Source organism: Falco naumanni, chromosome Z (genome assembly GCF_017639655.2).
Source record: "Falco naumanni isolate bFalNau1 chromosome Z, bFalNau1.pat, whole genome shotgun sequence".
Lineage (NCBI taxonomy): Eukaryota > Metazoa > Chordata > Aves > Falconiformes > Falconidae > Falco > Falco naumanni.
In genome coordinates, this window is record NC_054080.1 from 61102316 (window position 1) to 61123876 (window position 21561).

At 38.0% G+C, this 21561-nt stretch overlaps 1 protein-coding gene across 1 annotated transcript in view; it reads right to left on the reverse strand.

Moving 5' to 3' along the window:
- The window catches only part of HOMER1 (homer scaffold protein 1), a 94999-nt gene that overhangs the window by 53825 nt on the left and 19613 nt on the right, over nt 1-21561 (reverse strand). Inside the window, exons 2-4 of the mRNA XM_040580767.1 lie at nt 14029-14185; nt 6522-6653; nt 1926-2018 (exon numbers count right to left, since the gene is read on the reverse strand). Of these exons, the coding sequence (XP_040436701.1) occupies nt 1926-2018; nt 6522-6653; nt 14029-14185 (382 nt within the window). The remainder of the gene's footprint in view (nt 1-1925; nt 2019-6521; nt 6654-14028; nt 14186-21561) is intronic.

Consider the following 21561-nt stretch of genomic DNA (forward strand, 5'->3'; position numbering starts at 1 on the left):
CCCCCAGCCATAAACCTCCTTGAATGAGCCCCAGCACCATGGAAGTGCTGCAGTTTGACATGAAGCCATTGCTTCTCATCTGCTCCAACCTACAAAGTTCCTGATTGAACTCCCTTCTCTCTGGGGAACTAATGAGAAGCATTAAGTATGTGACGACTATTATGCTGATGTGTCAGCACTTGCACTAACTGTACCTTTCAGAATAATACGTTAACTTATCAACCCAGCGAAAAGCCAAGAGATGAAAAGTAAGGCCTGAATATGAAATTATTCCTAAGTGTGCAGTAATTAAATTGGAGCTCTCAACGTGCATTATAGAGTAGCTCAAGGTAACATTTCTGTAACTGCCTACAGTATAAAATGTTAGGTTCCAAGTATAAAAGGGCATCTCTGTAAAAAGAATAGTATTAATAGCTCATATAGTTTAAGAGAAAGCTTTAATACTGGGCAGCTGCTAGACAAAAGCATCTTGTCTCTGACTGAGTAGTTCAAATTTATGTCCAAACCAAATAATAAGTCATTCCATTTGACAATGTCAGATTTAACTTCTGAGTCTAGGCTTTTAATCAACATGTCAAAAAAGAAGTAGAGTAATTGTTCTGCCTATAATACTGAGTAACTAGAGGCTTGGCTGAAGCACTTCACTATTTCTAAAGCCAAGTGTATATGAGGTTATGAAATACCTACTTCCATTATCTTTGTGTTTGTTTACGGAATTTATCTGAAATTTGGAGACAGTCAAGAAAAGTAATAAAAAAATACTCCCTTATTCTTTTCCTGTTACAAGACAGCAAGTGGTTTCCTGTTAATAGCAAAATCCAACCCAGCACTTGGGTAAAATGCCTACTGGGCATGAGGATGGTTCATTGTGTATATTCTTGTGTTTGCCACTGACTTCTCTTGGAAGGACACCAGATGTAGCTTTCTGGTGGCAATGAAACTACTTGCACAGCATGTTGCAAACTGCCTGCCATACTTGTTCCATCTAAGATCAGGAGCATGTTACAGTGCAAAGCACCCAAGAGAGGCACTGACTTAATGAATGAGGACTCTCTAGAAAAAAAAGACTCAGCTGCATTAATCCTGCTCAACTCAGGAACCCCTGTTACAGTTTTAAAGCTGCTTCATCCTCCAGAAGTAATTACCTTTGTTGTCACTATTGCTTAAAACAAAGCAAACAGCTATACACAGAGCCAGAAACACTGGGGGGTGGGGTGGGGGTGTGGGGGGTGTGGCACGCAGGAGCAGCAGGTCAGAAAAGCCTCATGCAATTTCTTTTTTGAAATCAAGTTTGAAGTACTACTTTTCAAGCAAATTAATTTTAGGCACTACTAATATAAATGAGACTATATTAAAGTTATCCTCCTGTTAGGCCTCTATTAACCCAGTTCATGTTTTGAAACACCTTTTATAAACTCTTCTTTTACATCACGGCTAACTGTAACAGAACTCCAGAATCAGCATGTGAACCTGTCACTTTCCTTCAATACATTACACAAGTGAATACCACACAGTAGGGAATAAGTAAAAATAGTTTGCTGTTTTGATTTTTGTCGTAACAATTCTTCTGTAGAAGTCCTTTACAGTGCACTGCCTGAAGTTTCACAGATTAAAAGAAAAACACAGAAAAGATGTTTATTACAGAATTACATAACCGCTCACCATCTTTACTCATTTTCAGGGGAAAGCTCAAAGAAAGGAATGGGGGTAAACAAAAGGCTAATTTTATTTTAAAGCAAGTCCTTTTGACACCTCTCTAATGTATACTAGATGTACTCTTAGACCTCTTGACACTTCTAGCTGACTGTTGAGGATTCCCAGTAACTGGGAAGTACCCCATTCATTTTTAATACAACGTGTAAGATACAATACAGTAGGTAGCACAGATATGAAGTACTAGGCTTGAATCAGGCAGTAAGACTCACTTGAGAGGGTGTACTTGTTAGCTCCATCTTTTCTTGAGATTTTTCCTTTGCTAGTCGTGCAGCTTCTTTGAATTCCTGAAATTTTTCAGCAAACTGAAGGTACATTTGTTAAAAAAAAAAAAAGAGGAAAAGAAAAAGAGAAACAGTAGGTATGAAGTAATACATTACATGCAGAACAGAACGCTGTACTTAACATTTCACAAAGTCAAATTCTGTCAGTAGAATTCTTAAATTTTTCTCCTTATTAGATACTCATTTAAGAGAATTACACAGTGATATACCTTTTAGTACCTTTCAGACATAACGGACACATATGTCAGGAAAGTTCTGAATGATGCAACAAAGTTTGATCTGTTGCCGATAATGTTAAAACCCCTTACCTCAGAGATGGCTAATAAGAGTGACAAGCTGCCTTAGACAACTGCTTTTAGATTCAGTTTTCACTCTCTTCCTAACAAAAAATTATCTGGTTCTGAAGCCTACTGTGGTCACTATTAGCCTAGAGCTTCCAGTGGGCTTCATTCTTTCATGATTGAAACAATGCTGATTTCTTCCTAAATACTAACAGTATTTATAATTTCAATAGAGCTAATTAGGAAAGCAGCAGTGGGAATACTGAGTCAAGTTAATTTCTTGATTGTTCATTGACATCAATCAAGTTGAAGAACAAATTGAACTACACACATAGAAGAACACTAAATTCAAGAATTGCACATTGAACTGTCACATGAAATATGAAGCTTAATTTCTATGCTACATGTACATCTTCCAGAAAATAGCTAAAGCAGCAATTTAGAAATACATGAATCCTTAAACCTGAGAGTTTAAATCAATTTATTAAGAACAGGGTCTAGTTTCTCTGGTTATAGAAGAATTTGGCTTCTTAGATCACAGCTTGACACTACACCAATTGCTACAGCAGCCAAGCATTGTTTTTGTTTCCTACTGCTTCTATACAGAACATTATCTTATGATGACCAGCTTAAGACTGAAATGATTCTGCAGAAACACTGGAAGCTTCACCAACAGCTTCTGAATCTCTCCAGCAGGAGCATACGAAGAAATTTTGCACTGCATCTATTTAGAAGGGACGAAAGCTACCCTTTCTTTGTGTGACACAGTCTCAACTATTTTCAGTAAGAACTTCGCTTGCTATGCAAGATCAAAAAGACCTTATTGTTTTTAAACTTCTTCTCCTGGCAGGCTATTAAAATTTGAGGAAATACCATTGCTCTCTACTTGTATATTTCACCTATTGGGTTATTTAAAAGCATATGCTAAAGTCTAATCCAGCATCACAAAGTGTCTCAGAACAGATGATAGCACGGGCAACGTATCAACAGAACTAGATGATACTTATTTAAGACCTGTATGTAGACTGCAAAATCTGATGGATAACCTATTATTTAAATCAGCTTTAAGACCAGAGAGGATTGGTAAATGGAAAACATATGCTGAGATTTATAATAAATGGATGAACAAGGCAGTGAAAATTATCTGTATCACAGTGGTAGAAACTGTGACAAAATATATAATAGACAGATAAATATATAACATTCTAAAAAAAAGCCAACAAGGCTAATGTAATGGAAACTTTAACAATTTTACTAGAATTTCTTGAGACAGTCAGGTGGTGCATCAAAGCAACATCTTGATAAAATTCCTGAAATAACAAAGATTTCATGGTATGAAAGGAAAGGTTCTCTAAAGTATCAATATTTTAAGGAAAATATGAAAAATCAAGCAGGGAGACTGCCAGAGGGTCTTACAAGTAACTATGGTGGCACTTTTCCCATTTAGCATACTCTTAAGTTACATAGAATAAAGCAGGTCAACTAATTCAAAGGGGTAAGACAGAGAGCAAACCTGAAAATTAATATTTCCTATACATCAGGACATTACCAAAAGCACAGACTTATATTCTGAATGAGAATATTGTCTCAGTTTTTTCTGAAGACCACAGGACATTCTGTTCCTCCTACTGCAGCAGCAAAAGGGACTGTGCTAGCAAATCCTCATCCCTTGGAAGGAACATTCTTCAGCATAGGAACCATCTTTCAGGTATCACTGACTTCTGATGGAACAATCTTGAGGTGAATTTGTGGTTTAACTTACTGAGAAGGGGTCTAATGCAGGAAAATACATGATTAATTAATTTTCTTCTGTAGTGTTTGTATATGAAGTTGATTAGAGTGCTGTTATTTTTTTATCAGATATTCTCACTCCACTAATTCTCAGTCACAATAGTACACAAAGAGGTTACCGTTGTTGCACTCTAATAATTAGTTTACGAGGAAAAATGCACATAAATCAAAGGTGAATAGTTCAAAAGGCAAAAATTTGCTATAAACTAAGCGGAAAATTATCTAAGAATAAACAGTTTATTTTATCTGCACTGATTATTTGCTTCAGTAACCTGCTGAAATAAGCCACAGACTAGACTAAGACTTTTGTGGTTGCAGGCTGTCTTGTGCTCCCTGGAACTTGAAATGTTTCATTGGGACCAAGAAACACTACTGCAAAACAAATTACCTACAACCAGGCTATTCACTTAAGAGCTTTGATAAATCAAATACAGAAAAGAAGTTCCAGAATCCATTTTTAAGGCAATTTCTAGAAGCAACCTGTTCCTGAATAAATCCATTAATACACTTTATTTGCTAGCCCTATTATTAATATCCAGCAGTATCCTGATCCCTAAATTAGATTTCTTGTCCTTCAGTGCCACATGTACCAAAAAGTGCTCTGGTAAATCTGACTATAATGCCAGTGCACAAAAGTGAGAGTTAGCAATGTGAGCAGAGAGACAAGACAAGAACGAATAGACATGTGATTTCTCTACAGCTACACAGGAGATCCAGGGTTTCCAGTTCCGCTCTTCTGATCCCAAGACCAACACATCTACCAACGCCAGTGACTGAATAGACTGCAATCTACAGAAGTTTCCTCTCGCCCATCAAATATGTATTTTTTAATTTTAAAATAAGACAAAAAAATCATCTTCATGAATTTTAGTAGCAACAGTCAGCAATTTCAACTCACATGAATATCAGTTTGATAACTAAGATATAATATAACAGGAGCGGTTTTCTAGAAAGGTCCTGAAGATTCATCACCATAAGTTTCTTCCCTTTATCTCCCACATGGGGAGAGCAAGAAAAGCATCAAATATAGCACAAATAAAAAACACAAAATATTGTCAACAACAAAGATAACCTAGTGCTTAAACTCAGGCAAACACAGAGTGTGCATGACTACAGCATGATACTTTGCCTCCAAAGAAGCATTCTGTGATTAAGGAAAACAAGCTAGTCTATGAAAGAGGTAAATTAAATTAGCATTGATGCTAAGTTCATTGAATTATTAAGAAAAGTTATTACCATGGTGGTAAGCAAGTGCCTCTAGGACATACATACCAATTTACATAGTGACAAAGTTTCTAAGTTCACTGAAGCAATGACAAGTGCACAAACACACATGCAATATTAGTATCATTCAGAATTTCCCGTGTTTGTGTTGCTTTGTGGAAATGAAAGTTATCTGATCACGAAAGAAAGAAATCTTCCAAGTGTAACACTTGTCCAAATAAATCAGATGTATTGGTTCTCATTTTAATGGTCTTCTAACAGGCCTATGCTTATCCTTGGATAGTGACAATTACTTTCTCAAAAGGGCTGGTATGATTTTACTTTTTTAAAAATAACAAGCCAATCATTATTCCTTACTTAAACACATATTTCACATTCCTTTCACCGCACTTGAGGTTCCAGATCTTTTGTATACCTCAAAGATGAAAATTCTCTGCTTAATGTAGAGACATGTTCTTAAACTCAACTGGAGAAAAATTACACTGGCTTGTACAGGTTCTTGGACTCATCTACCAGAGTCACATCAATAGCAACAGGTATTTAGAAAGGGTACTTGGAGGAATTATAACATCAGTTTGAGAAACAGGGGTTACTGCTTTCCTTGGAACAAGGGGTACACTTCCTTCCTGCATAAGCAGACCAGAAAAAAACCCTCATGCATGGCACTGTTTCTTTAGTAAACATTTCAACTTTTTTTTTATTCCAACAAGAAAATACATTTTCTTTTACAGTGAATCTATTTGCCACTAGCTTCATTTAAACCTGCAGATGTTAAAATACCTGTAATTTTATGCAGTACATTGTAGAAAAGTGATAGTGAACGTGGCTTAAACAACAAAAATGTGTCAGAAGACTACCAGCAATTTTTTCCTAGAAGATCTAAATATAGAAGAAACACTAAATTGTCTATTCCTTTAAATTCTACCATGAAAACATGTAATGGAAGAACAACTTTTTAAAAAGAGAAATCTAACAAATTAATAATTAGAAAACAACTTACACTGTGATAGCTTAAGTGTCCCTCCTTTCCTCCATCAGTTTGAAGAAAACTGGCAGGTATCATACTTCGTCTTATCTTTTCGCATTACAAGGATCAATAGAGAACATTCTTATGTAAATTATTTTTAAATAACAACAGTAATGAGCACTGAGTCGAGATACAGCGAGCAGGAACCAAATATTCTTAAGCTGCTTGACTAGCTTTAGAGCTGCCACTGGTCATACTTACTTTTGAAAGGTGATGTTCAGATGAAAAACCCAAGCCATAGACTGTATTCGCCCTGCTGTCTGCCCACTGGCCAAACTTCTGGGATGTTTTAGTAAATGTCATGTTGGGGGTGATAGTGCTATTTATTATTGCCTGAAAAAAAGTAATAATTGTAAAAAAAGCGGGTTGTGGTTTTGATTTTTTTAAGACTGCTCATAATTGAAAATGCCAATATTGTAGTAAAGTATCTGCATACACTGAATGAGAGACACACTGGGAACTAGGGAACAGTTTTCTAATTCAATCGCAGCTAGAATTACAAAAGCATATTTTCACATACATTCTGTAAAAGGAGCAAAAGTTGGGGAAGGTACCTGTTTGCAATTGTATGCGATCATTCAGTAGTTAACAAGTCTATAAAGTCCTTCAAAGCATCTGCATAGGCTAGTAAGATCAGAAGAACAAGCAAAGTCCTTTTTTGTCTCACAAGTGTTATTTGTTTGTCCCTTAAGGCAACACCTCTCAAGCTCCACTGTAAGTTTCACTGTTGCCCGCCCCCCCCCCCCCCATCCCCACTGCATATGCAATTCACACTAGAAAGCACGCAATAAAACAAGGTGGACAACTTCTTTTTAAGTTTCTGTATAACAAGAATATGTTGTTCCTTTATACACACACAAGCATCCCTAACAGCAACAGGGTCATACACCAACTGCAGAAGAGCTACTCTTACAATAATTTTTATTCTCTAGTTCTTGTTATATACAGGATGGAAGAAGTGCATCCTCCAGCATACAACTTCTGCTAATGTAAACAAAAAACACAACTAATAGATGGTATGCTGGTTCCTTGAGAAGCAACTAAAGTTCGCCATGGATTTCAACAATATTTCCATCACATCAAAGTTTGTCTAACCTAGTGAAATCTGTGATGTGGAACTGTGCAGGTCACTTAAAGTACGTGAAGGTAAAGGGTAATACTGACACCACTGGGTTTCATTTAACTAAAAAACCTGCTGGTTAGTACAGTTTACAACCAGCCAACATGAACAAGAAAGATTATCCATAAACTAAAAGATATGTGTATTTGAAGTGAAATACAGGCATGCTTTCTCATCTGTCTGGTGCTACTAAGAGTTTCAGCCACATTTGTTAAATAATTCACAGCCCTTTTCATGAATCACTGATGCTTTGTAACACCCACATGAAAGAGAACATCCTTAAAACTTCCCAGAAAATAGCACACACTGTGAGCAGAAGAATTCAGCAAAAATCTTTCTTATATGCCAGTTACTGTGCTCCAAAGCTTATTGTCAGTACGTGTCCTACCGCAATTGTCTTACAATACCAAGTTGGGAATCTTTCAAACATCAGTGTGCATGTCAATAGGACAAGAGGAAGCAGCTTCAAGTTGCACCAGGGGAGGTTTAGCTTGGATAGTTGGAAAATTTCTTCACCAAAACAGTTGTCAAGCATTGCAACAGGCTGCCCAGAGAAGTGGCTGAGCCACCACTCCTGGAGGTATTTAAAAGACATGTAGATGTGGCACTTAGGGACATAGTTTAGTGGTAGACTTAGCAGTGTTACATTAATATAACGGTTGGAGTTGATGATCTTAGAAGTCTTTTTCAGCCTAAATGATTCTATGATTCTGTAACCCCTGCCTTACCCCTGGCAGGTTAAATTCAGTGGTTAGTGAAGAATTCTAGAGCAGAAGAGCAGCAACAAAATCCACAGGGTCCAAACCATCTTCTCTGTCATAAACAGTGAAATCTTTCTTTTAGTTTTTAAATAGCAGGAACTGCATAGATGTATAGAGAATAGTATTTTCTCAGGATGGTGGGAGTGAGAAACTCCAACATCAGAGAGACCAGCTACTGCTCTCCCAAGCCTAAGACCTAGAAGTCAAAAGCAGCTTACTTCTTGTGTCAGATGGCCTTGGGGGTGAATATCAAAATGAGTAGTCATGGAGTTTACTTAGCATGCTTCACTTTTGCTGAGATGTGGATAGCACCAGAGCTCAGCTACCATCAACACAACATTTTCCCTGAATTCTACAGGGCAAGTGTAAAAAATGTACAGTTGATGGGCCAGCTAAGCTCACAAGAAGTTCCCATGTGCATATGGTGATTCTCAGATGAAGTGATGAAGTATTGCAAGAAAGTTCAGAACACATTGCATTTGAATATGTAGAAAGACAAGCAAAGATACTGCAGCACAGATGAATTTAACAGAACTGGCATCTTCTGCAGTAGCTTTGGCAGCTCCACTATATTCACATTAAATGAGAAAAGCAAATCTGGATATAGCTGACTATATCAAACAGGCAGTTCTCTCCAATAACCTTTGCTTCAAAATGCAAGTTTTGACTACCATTGTGAACAACTCCTGGAAAATTCTGGAATGTCTGAAAGCTTAGCTTTGAACCAACAAGTCTCATAAGGTCAAGGACTGGATCTGCCACATGATCAGAGACTGGAGAACCATCTCCAGCATCTCCAGTCCACAAAAATGCCTCCTCAGATTTTCATATAGGAGAAGTTTGTCAGTGAAGTCACTGGTAACTCAAAAATCATTTGCCTTTCTTCAGGCATAAGGTTTGGAGCCCAAATAAAGCCAGCAGGCCTGCACCTGCACACTGGCCTCCAACTGACCTCATAGAAAACATGCTACCTATAACAGAAGAAATAACGTGAGATAAAGAGGTGGACTTCTGGGAAAACAAGTGTTCTGGAGCTCTTTTTTTCTTGTATGCTTCTTGTCATCTTGTGCACTGTTAGTGCTTGGAAACCCATTTTTGAAACAACCTGGTGGAAGCCCAGCACACAGCTGTGTAAGTTCACTTACTGTTCAATCTCTCTTGCTGTGAAAGCTGCCAACAGTATCATGTTTGAAATTAAATATCCTGGGGACAGCGTAGAAAAGAGTCTTCATCCCATCTCAAGCTTTAGTTGTCTAGCTTGCTTAAGCCCTAGTTCCACCCACTGCTTGATTATTTTGAGCTTATATCACAGATTTGAGAGTGTGTGTATTATGTCATGGATGTAACTTCCTCAACAAAGCAGATGACTCTGAGGACAGAGACTTAGGACCTCCAAGCAACAGGACTGGCATTTGCTGCAATGAGAGTGGCATACCTGGTTACAGAATAACCCAATGAAAAGCCCTGGAGAAACCAATCAGCTGTAGCTGAAAACTGCTCCCTGCCTTGGCTGACCATGTGGCTGGTTGCACGAGAGAGACCCAGAACAGGCTGCCAGGACCAGGATATGCTATCCATTTTGACAGCAGTCGGCATTTAGGCTGGGTTACAGTGACTGTCAAACTGCCTCCTTGCAAGGAAGAAAGGCAGGAAGAAAGCTTTTTAAGAAATAATTGCATTGAGAAAGAGTTGCTTTGATTCTTTCCTTTATTTACCAGCAGAGAAAAATAAGGAGGCTCGACTCCCATAGACAGTATTAGTCCAAAGACAGCAAGTTTCTCACTGGGAAGACTACATTCAGATCCCAGTGATATGAAAAAGACTCCTTTCATTAGATTTACCAATTTTACAAGGAAATCAAGGCTTTCAATCCTCTCTGAATTAAAAACATTAAGTGTGCTAGATCTCTCACATACTACATTAACTGCTTTTAAAAAGTGCAATGCTAGAGCATACTACAGATACAATCAGTGTCCGCTACTTCTGGAAAATACTAGATGTGAATCCTGTGTATCTGCAGCTTAAAAAAAAAATAAGATCTCTTTTTTAAATTAGAATTTATAATTAATTCTGTCTTGTCTACTCCAATAGGTACTGTTTTAATTGCTCTCTTCTATGCCACATTTCACTGTAGAGTTACCTGTATAACAAATGTCAAATATTTCATCAACTTTTAAGAATATTGTTAGCATAAATGTACAAGAATATCTTAAAAACAGAACAGAGTCAGTCTGACAGGCAGACATTTAGCTTTTGAAGAGATTTTGTTATCTTTAGATTTTGTTGGAATTACAAAATAGCTTTCATGTTTACCTTTCATATTAGCTTAGCTATGAGAAAACAGGGCATGTGTCCTAGCTGTTCATTTTACTGACTGCAAACCCAACAGCTGTGAGACATACAGAAGTGGTCAAATATGATTTTATCTTGTGCTAAAGTTGATGGCAACAATAATTAAGACACACAGTATTTTTTAACTTCTTCAGGGGAAGATCACTGAAGACCTGTGCTTACAGGCTTTGCAGACCACCTACTGCAGTAACACTGACAGGAGACTTGACTCAGAAACAATGTATACAAGGCTCATCGAACCTAGAGACTGGAAAACCACCCTTATCCAGACTCTTCTTTTGTTCTAGATGAGCACAAACTATTGGAGTATTTTTTACTATCTTGCACCTGTGAAAAAATTATCAGAGTTAACTAGTACTGCAGGAACCGCATTGCTTGATCTCTTTTTCTCAGTGACTGCCAGAGATTGAGTGGGAAAGACAGTGGGATTCTGGGAATAATCCTAATGTCTGCAGTATTACTGAAGAAAGAAAGGAGGCTTCCTTCCATCACCTAGGAGAAAGAAGTACTAAACCACATTTTTCAAGGAGCTATGACATAACTATAATACTTAATGAGAACTGAAAGCCTTAGCAACAACTGCTCAACGTTGTCATGTCATGTTGCATGCTATTTTTTTTTCCAGGCTTTCTCTTGACTCCTAGTGGTAGGAGGAAAAAGTCACATAAAAGATACTCAGGAGGTCACAGAAAAGAGCCTTGAGTTTTATCAGGTTGTTTGCATCAGCATATCCCTGCCATGGGCAGCAGGGATGCAGATACTGTACATGACTATAAAATATCGTCTGTACACTGAACACCTTACAGTCCTAGAATATTTACTGGAGTCAAGTTAGAAGGAGATGCAACATTTTTTGTGCAATGTACTTTAAGAGGAGACTGTAGCTTTGGAAAACAACATTACACAGAACGCACTAAAAATAAGCAGAACTTGCTTCTGTAAGGGTCTATCTCAGCTGAATCTGGCTCACAGACCCATTGATAAGGAATAAGGGAAAAATCAGTCTCTCACAAAATACACCAAAGGACCCCAACAAGCAAATTCCAGGGGGAATCTGCAATGTATAAAGGCATCCCTCAGAGCTGAGTAAAGATCATGTCTTTAAAATATCCTTTTGTTTTCAAGAAGAAAGATTAAATGACTTTCAGGCAATCAGTACAGAAGTTAAAATTTATCCAGGAATCCTACTGAAATTAACATAAAGAGAGGGAAGGGTGTGGGACAGAAATAGGATTATCATTCAAATCTGAAGTCTCTGTCTTTCAAATTTTCCTTACTGCAGTCTAAGTGAACATACATGTGAGTTGCCATTGTATGGCAACTGTAACTGAGCCACTGTAACTGAGCAGCCACATGCACATCATTCCACTATACAAACCCAAAGGGTGCTATAAACCCCAACAGCACCAAGCTGTACAATAAAACCTGGTTGGACCCTTTACCTCCAAGGGAGAGGCATGACAGCTTCAAAACCAGTATGGTTCAACAAGTGGTTTTGGCCACTGGCAACACGTGTATTTGAGACATTTTCAATATAAAATATATTTTTAAGAAAACCCCCACAGAATCATCTTTATTTGGTTTCATTTAAAAACTTCAGATGGTAGAATTAAACTGAGTAGCTTTTTCTCCTTTGCAAATTCAGTGCTTCTGTCTGACCAATCAACAATGTAAAGGCATTGCAAGTTCAGATGCCAGCAGTGTTACTGACACCTGGCTGTATGCCATATAGCAGGGACACTATCTGGACATGCTCCAAACCTAAGAATGATTTATAGTTCTATTTAGCCCTTTGTATATACTATATTCTATATGTGCAAGTATGTTAAAAAATGGCAGTTTAGTTAAAAAAATAAAAAATTCTCTGGGAATTTCACCGAAAAACTTCCTTATAATTCTTCCACGGTTCCCCCTGCTATTCATCTATGTATTTTTCAAATGAGTGTTGTGACACCTAAAACAATGGGTCTTTCTTAATCATGATAGGGGTCCTAGATCTTAGACATCTAATACTCGGATGAAAACATCATTAGGATTGCAGCAATCACAGAGAGAGTAAATAAAAGTGATAGATTCTATTATCTATATACCCTTGCCAATAGTACTACAAATGTAAAGGAAATGCTGCAGTGGACAAAAGGACAAATAAATAGAAGAGCAACTGCTTGACAATTTAACTCAGCAGCCGCTTTGCATGAGTTGCAGCTTTGGACAAAGGCAGAGGAACCCCAGTGGACACCAGAGTAAGGACTTCGTAAACTGTGCAGATCAGTTAAGGTGTTACAGATTGCAACTGGTAGTCTTGATTCCATACTGTACCTCGTTCCAATCCCAAAGTCTTCAGGTATTTTAACTATTTGACAGAACTAAAAGAATAATTCGAAGAAAAGGTGGGAAGGGAATAAACAAAGTAAAATTTAAACTTGGAAAAATTCTGGTAAGCTTTGACACCAGAGTCTCAATCACTTAAAGCAGTACCGTATAGACACCTTTGACTATGAGATATATTTCTATATACTTCTTTATCACAGAAATTCTCCTTCCTTATCTAAAAAAGCAAACCTCTGGATATTTCTAAAAAATGCAGGGTAATATTTTTCAGCTTTCAATAAATATCCACAAAATCTCTGTGAATACTGCCATGCTCTAACAGTATTTCAGTTCCCATCATTATGAACCGATGCATCTATGAAAGTTGCAAATGAAAGTCTCTTGGAAGGATTACACCTTTTGATTACACTCTGTATATTTTCAATGTCCTTATTGCAGACTTTTCTGACACACTGTTCATAAAGTTACTGATTGTATACCCACTTGGAGTAGAACCTAAGGAACAATCAAGTATTTTCTCCATGTAAAATTAATTTCTCAGACAAGGTTTCTTACAACATCAGCTCAACACATTATCCTTCCTAATTAAAAAAAAATCCAAAACAAAAAAAACTCCAAAAACCCCAAACCAAATGATTGTTTTCACGCAAGCTTACCACAGAGAGGTTTATCAGGAGGGAATCCTCACATTCTCTACAGCAGGAACTGAAGATTATGTAACAAAGGATTTACTAAGTGGGCACTGAACAGATGTCCTTCATAATGCTGAATCCAATGATATTGATAGATCATTGAATGCAGAGATGAGAACAGGTTACTGTAACCCTAGCTGTACTTTTCAGTGCATCTCACAGGGGCTGTCTTTTTAGTCTGCTGGTAATATTAACTAAGAGGTCATCACTTAAATTCAAAAATAAATCTATCAAAGTAAAGATGAACATATGAAAAACAGCGTTTTTGGATGAACTCTTAAAACATGTAATGAAGCATTTAAAACATGCAATGAAGCAATGTGATCATTTTAACATGTCAGTAATCTATTGCTCAGATAATGACAAAAGTATCTGAGAAAATACATGAAAGACATCAGACTAGGAAATAGATGAAAAGATTGATGAAGCAAGTTTTCTGAAATAAAACTTACCTTTGCGCCATCCAAACTGATTATCCTGTAGACATTTCTTGTGCTGTCATAGAAGTAGGACACAGTAACAGCATGCTTGCTGGTGGGAACCCAGTTCTTCTTAGTGTTTGGGTCAATCTGGAAGACATGAGCTCGGGTGCTGAAGATGGGTTGTTCCCTGAAGGATAAAGAGTAAAAGTCATTAATCTAATTTGTACATAATACCATTTCACACAAGTTATCTGTCAGTTGTGCCCACTGGGATGTACACATTTCACCTTGCATGACAAATTTTTCCTAAGAACTTCCATATGTGCTATTGCATAGAGCAGGTAAGTGCATTAATATATATATGCAAACAAAGGCAAGCCTTCTAAGGCAAAAATCAGCACTCAGCTTCAGAGTCAGATAAAGACAGCCATCACTAATATAGATTCAGCTTTGTCCCACCATCTCCCCAGCCCTCATCCTCCATGTATCCCTTTAAACTAACTGGCATTAATACATACAAAACTCCATCTCACTACACTGCAGAATGTTTATGACATCAAAACCCCATCTTCTAAAAAGTCTTTTAATACTCAAACTATTCTAAGCAATTTTAGACCATAATCTGAAACTGAACTGGCTGATTCAATGCAATTACTCTAAAACTAACATTAACTATAGCCAAGAACATGTGTTGTGAAAGTCTCACTCTTTGGAGTTTCACACCTAAATATTTTCATAGCAACACTAAATACATGTAACATATATGGTTCAAAGTTAACTGTTTAGCAAATAGAATTATATAAAGTAAAAAAACCCTAATGCACTTCAGAATCTACAATTGATTTTCCTTATGATCATTACCAGGATATACAGCATTGCACAGAAATCTAAAAATATTTTTGTATCACTAAGATGGCTGTCAGTTTAAATTCAGCTACACTTTAGTGACAAATAGAATGCTGTATTCTTCAGGAATGTTTTAGTGACAAATAGAATGCTGTATTCTTTAGGAATGTTTCCATTAAATCCCAAAGATAAGTACTGGAACATTAAGCTGGATTTAACTGTCTAGGGTTTTGGACTCTCTTGTTTTCTCCCATTTCTAGGATGTGAAGTAAAATATCCTTTGTCCCTGCCCTCATTTTCCTTTAGGAGTTAAGTTTTTAATACATTTTTCTGCCCAAAATAAATGCAAAAGACAAAATTAGGATTTTGGGTACTCACAGTCAAAGGGGTTTAATCTGGCCTCATTACAAGGGGCACATATGAACACTCAGAAATAGTTCTACTGCTTGGCATCAAGAGCAGCTGAGAGCAGCTGCTTTCAGCAGCAGAATCGTACTACTCAGCTGGGAGTTAAGGCTCCATGAAGCTCATTTGCTAGAAGATGTGGGGTGCTCCTATGTTGGGTGTTGCAAGAAGTGAAGAAAGGATACAGAACAGATCAAAGACAGTGAAACAGTGTTTCAGTGAAAACTGAAGGAAGGCAGGTCACGGGGATGAATGCACATGCTAGTCCTCCATACAAAGGTCCCTGCACACTTAACACCAACTCATCCTCTCCTAAATCACTCAGCTGTAGGAGGTTGTGTAGCTGTTTTCCTGATCCCAATCCCTTGCACACAACGTTTATGCAAAGGTGACTTTCATAGCCCTTTTGTTTAACAGAATCTTTAAACCAGTTCTTATCACTCTTTCAAATATCTACAATTACTTCTTCAATCAAACTCTAGGTTTTGTCTTCAATTAGATATTTTGCATTTACCTCCCTTTAAGTATATTCCAATGTAATATGATGCATACGACCATAATGCAACCAGTTCCTTAACTCTGGAAAGTTAAAGAGCTCATCAAAACAAAAATCTTAGAGGCCTGACAATTATTCGGATGAAGATAGACACTGAAACAAGAAAATGAAGGCTCTGACCACATTAACTAAAAAGATGAAAAAAGAGTTGAATCCAAATTATACATGTGTGGTTAATTAATACACATTTTACCAGTATGGATATTCAATTCTGTCACAGTACAGTGCACCATACAACTGGGACTTTCAACATACCACAGGTTAGGATTTTAATATATAAAAGGTAGGTGAAAGCTGTATGACTAAAGCAAGTGGGAGAGTCAGTAAAAGTCAACTGTTCGGCCCTGAATAACTGCTCTCCTGCACTGTCACCACAGAAGTCTTCCATAGCCCCAGATAAATATAATCAATTTATTTGATGAGGTGGTCTGCATATTCCTGCGGGTTGCTCAGCAGTGTTGCTCAAAGACAAAGCAGAGCACTTTTCAGGGTATGTGTGTGGGTCTGGCGTAATTACACTTAGGTATGGAACAGCATAAATGAGGCTCACTTACACTTTTTTAATTACTTCTGATAAAATGAGAATTATAGTCTTTTCCTTCCATGTTTTAACTGAAACTACAGCTCTGCAAAATGACAAGCTGTCTACACTCTGTGGAAAAAGCTTAACTCCCTTCATTAAACTAGTTAACTAAATCTTGATTTTGCCAGATTACTGGGATAATTAGGAATTTTTTCTGACAAAGATGCTAAACTTCAGATGCCTCTAGAATTAGACCAACATTCTGACAGTTGATGATGAACATACATCATTATTTCTTCAAACAAATGGAAATTATGCACCTTTAGTCTACAGGACTAAATGTGTTACAGAATCACTCACGGATGTGCCACTGAAGTCCCTTAAAGCTGCTGTATATTTTGGTCATTTGTACTTTTCTGTAGCAACATACTACAGATCTACTTCAATTTTAGATTTGCTAAAACATTCAGAAACAAAGAAAAAGGTAATATATCAAACATATGCAACATTTTTAACTTCAGCTAATCAATCTTTACTCAAACTTTTTGTTCTTCCATTATCCAGAGGCCATGATGCCCTCCCAATATGGAAGTTTCAATTAATTCAGTTGAAGTGATATTAGTTATAAGATTATTAGTATTTGTTAAATCGGACAATAGTTTCCTTTTTCCCTTGCTAAGTGCTCAGACAATTAATACATATAAAAATTATATTTTATGATAGATAATATGTATTTTTTAAAAATCTAATTTTGCCTGTATAGTTAAGATAGGAAGAAGGCAACAGCTTTAGTAAGAAAAAACCACCATGTAAAAAAACCTTATCAGTTCCTTACTCTCTTCTCTTCCTCTTTCAGCTTTCTCTTGTCACTCTTTCATTAACCAGAAAGTATTTAGTATTCACTAAAAACACTAATAGGAACTAATACAAGAACGCATCACTAGTTACAAAGAGAAGTCATACATTTTTTCCAGAAATATTCTGATACTGAAGAAAAAAGAAAAGAAACTAACAAGAATGACACAGTAACATGGTTTGACTATTAGAAACATCTGCTCAGACACAGCAAAAACATTAAGCCTAATATGCTGCTGTTGTTAACTGGCTTAGACTGCAACATTACAATGGTAGAACACAGACGAAAAAGAAACACCAAGTTCTCCCGGACTGGAGTAGCAATGTGAGGACTAAAGAAGTGTGAGAAGTACCACTTCAGCTGGTAGACGGACACTGGTTTTTTTCATCGTTGATATAAAAATTGATAGGTGATCAGTCCTAGGCTAGGCTTAGGAGAAAAGCCTGTGTCCTAACAACCACTCTTTCCATTCTGACATTTTAACATATCCTTTTCAAAAAAATGCAACTACTGAATATAAGAACATAAGGTTTCTTTTTTCCATATGTTAGACCAATTAAAGCTTTCACAAAAGAAGCTTAAATTAGTAGAGAAGGTTAGAAAGAACTTTTCTTGCTAATCCATAATCAGTATTTGCTTTTTTTTAAAAAAGTATCTATTCTTTAACATGTCTGGTACTTCCAGATCATGCAGACACTAATGCTGAAGACCTCCTTTCCCTTCTTTCTCCCCCCACACTGTTGTTTACCATGACTCCAAAGTTATTTTCACTGCCATAATACCTGTAACTTCTCAAGGCTGGGATTCTGTTGTCTTACTTATTAGAAAAACAAAGAAGGCATGAACTTCTACAATATTAGTTGATGTCCTACTTGTGTCCCCTTTTAGTGTGTTAATGATGCTAAAAATAAAATGTAAAAATTATACACCCCCTTCCCCCTACATACTGGGCTAGATTGACAGGGCTTTGGTAGGGAGGGTGCTGCACTGTGTGCAACAAGGTCAGGGACTGCCCTGTGCAGACCCAAGAACAGACCAGGACTGGGGATAGAGGAAAAAAAAAGACACAGGAGATTACATGCGAGCAGGGGCTAGAGCAAAGAGCTGCCCAAGCAGGAGATGGCAGCAGACATGGGACCAGGTATAACACTTAAGGGATTGTGGACCATGGAGGAACTGAGTAACAAAAAAAAAAAAACCAGGAGCCACCATAGGCACTAACCATTTTCTGAGTGCCACCTGGGGTGAGGGGATGAGAGATCAGGAAGGAGCTGGAGAGGGGTCCACAGGGAAGATGAGGTCTGTTTTCTGTGTTTATTTAATTGTCATCTTCATTGGCAATACACTAAATTGATTTAGATTTCCTGAGTCAAAATGATTTTGTTGTACACGACATTCCTTCCCTGCCACAAACATAAAAAACAGACCTAAAACTTCATATAGCAGCCTCTTGGATCCTCAAAGCATTCAAATACACTAGAAGTTTTAAAACTTTATGCAGAGCTATTTTCCTCAACCAGTAGGACAAAAGGGGATGAATGAGCAGGTCCAGTGTGATGGGGTCCTCCTACTCAACTCAGCTTTGATAGCTCTAAAGTATCAAGTAATGAAAAGCCCATGAGAATGAATATTTATGTCAATCATTTCAGCAATTTCTATCTCCCCTGATATGGATCTTGAAAACTGCAAAGTGCACTATCCAGACTTACTGTTTTTGATGCACATGGACTCCTCATACAAGACTGTTTTCAAGACAAGTTCAACAGAATAGGCCTTGGAAGTCCTTTTCATCACATTTGCAAGTTGCAAACAGAGCAAGACCTTATCCTTCAAATTTTAGTCTCACAAGTTTCAGAGGAAGATGATGCCTTGCGCATTCAAAAACAGGGCAACGTCCCTGTGCACAGCACTGGAGTACACCCCACCCACAGTGAAGACTGGACGAGGAGAAGTGTGCTGCTCTCAGCCCATTGCAGCCATGGGCACAGCAGACCCTGCCACGTGGCAGCCCGCATGCTCAGCACACACGCTCCGAAGGCCAAGGGCTGCACGCTCCCTCAGCAGGTATCACACGCACGTTTTTGCAGGTGCTACTTTTGCACACAGTGAGTTCTAAGCCTGTCTAAGATCTGTGATCCAAAGTAATTTCTCCCCTTATCAGACAACATGAACCCCCTGCATGATCTCTCAGGCATTTCCTGATCATTCCCAGATTTAGGATAGGACAAAGACCTTTTTGCTTTTTCAAAATGACAGCATACCAAGACTACAGCTTTCTCCCAATGCCTTGCTACAGTCTTAAAAAATACTCTCCCTAACTTGTTTGTAAAGCTGTAGCAAGCTTTTATTACTCTAAGCAGCTTGAGGAGAGATCCCTAAAAGAAATGAGGAGACCGATTAAAAGCACAGCTATAGTCAAAACTAATTTGTCAACTATGGCATCCAAACACAGACAATGGTTTCTCAGGAGTCTGAGTGAACAAGCTCTGCAAACACAGGTCAAAGCAACAGAAAACCACAGAATTTTCCTTAATCCCAAAAATGCTCTGAAGTCTGATAAATACCGTATACAGTAGCGTGGGACAGTATTGCATAACATTGTCGTCTTCTTGTATGGAAGCTTCTGAAATAAATTATTTTTCTGGGCAGAAATTGACTGACAACTGCCATCTTGAAATAAAAACCAAAATTATACAGTACTTGAACAAAACACACCCAGCATACTTGTGAAATGAGTACATCTTAAGGTATTTCTTTCTGTATTACATACACACAATAACAACTTTAATGCCTCAAAACATTATTTTGAGATAGTAAAAAAAGTGGAACTTACAATCGAGCAACCAGCTCAAAATCTCTCCCAGTGCACCAGCAGTTTATCTAGTTTTACACTTAAATTCTCAGATCTACTTTTGCTGTTACATTTTGGGGTTGAGTCAGGTTTACTGAAGGTGAGCAAAAGCTTAGGAAGTTGTTCCTAAAAAGCTTGCTGAGTTTTCTGTATGAAGTTAATACATATATATGCCTATTCACCTATAAAGCTAAATGGCTTGCTTTATAGAATATCTTCTACAGATCCATAGAACTGCACAGAGCAGTGCCTTCAAGGTTTTTTCTGAACTGTTTTGCTCCCATTTAACAATCAGCTTTTAATATTAGATCTTTAACCACTACTGAGTTAGCATACCATCACAAATAATACGGGCGATTTTTCAGGATTTGAACCTTTCATTAAACCTGTAAATTTAAGTAAAAAATTTATTTACCTTTGCCAGAAACATTACATACTGCACGTAAGATTTTCAAGGATATGAAGTTTAGTCCAACTAAAGCGTTTCAGCTTGAAATCAGTTATCACACAGTATTTAATGGACATAAGATACAGAAGTCAGAAGAAAATTATTTAGTGATTTGCTCATATTTACATTGCTATGAAATCAGTGTTTTGTCATGGGTGATCAGTGGACAAGTCCTTGCTAATATGCCACAAGACAGCTGCCAGGCCTGCTGGTTAATCACCTCAGCCAGCTCCAACATCGTGCTTTTCCAAGGGTAAGTTGTAGCCTGTTTTTAACATTTGTTTTTATAAACCTACAATAGATATTTTGATGACCAGTATTTCCCATGTTTCAGAAGGAACAGTTCAAACCCTAGCCCATAAACTCTTCCCACACATAAACCTTTGCCCACACTACAGCACACATAGTGCTGTACACACAGCTTCTTCATCCACATTCTTTGTTCATTAGCTTTAGTCTATGTGTGTGTGTGATCAAAGAAGTTTCAAAGTTGGTAGAAATACAGAATATGGTTTGAAGTCATTCCAATCCTATGAAATTAGATCAGACTTTGAAAATACTAAAGAATTATTCAAACATTAGATTTTTAAAGTTCCTTCGATGTCAAATAACTTCAGCAGATAATGGCAAACCCCCACTGAATCAATAAAACAGCTTCTAAGAGTAAAGGGTACAAGCTGGGCAGCAGCGCTGATCTGCGGGAGGGCAGGAGGCTCTGCAGAGGGGTCTGGACATGCCGGACCGGTGGGCCGAGGCCAGCTGGATGAGGTTCAAGAAGGCTCCGTGCCGGGTCCTGCAGCTGGGTCACACCAGCCCCACACAGCGCTACAGGCTGGGGCAGAGCGGCTGGAAAGGGCCTGGTGGGAAAGGGCCTGGGGGTGCGGGTCGGCAGCCGGCTGGGCATGAGCCAGCAGGGTGCCCAGGTGGCCAAGGAGGCCAGCAGCACCCTGGCTGGTGTCAGAAGCAGTGTGGCCAGCAGGGCAAGGGAAGGGACTGTCCCCCTGCACTGGGCACTGGTGAGGCTGCACCTCGAACCCTGTGTTCAGGTTTGGGCCCCTCACTGCAGGGGGGACGTAGA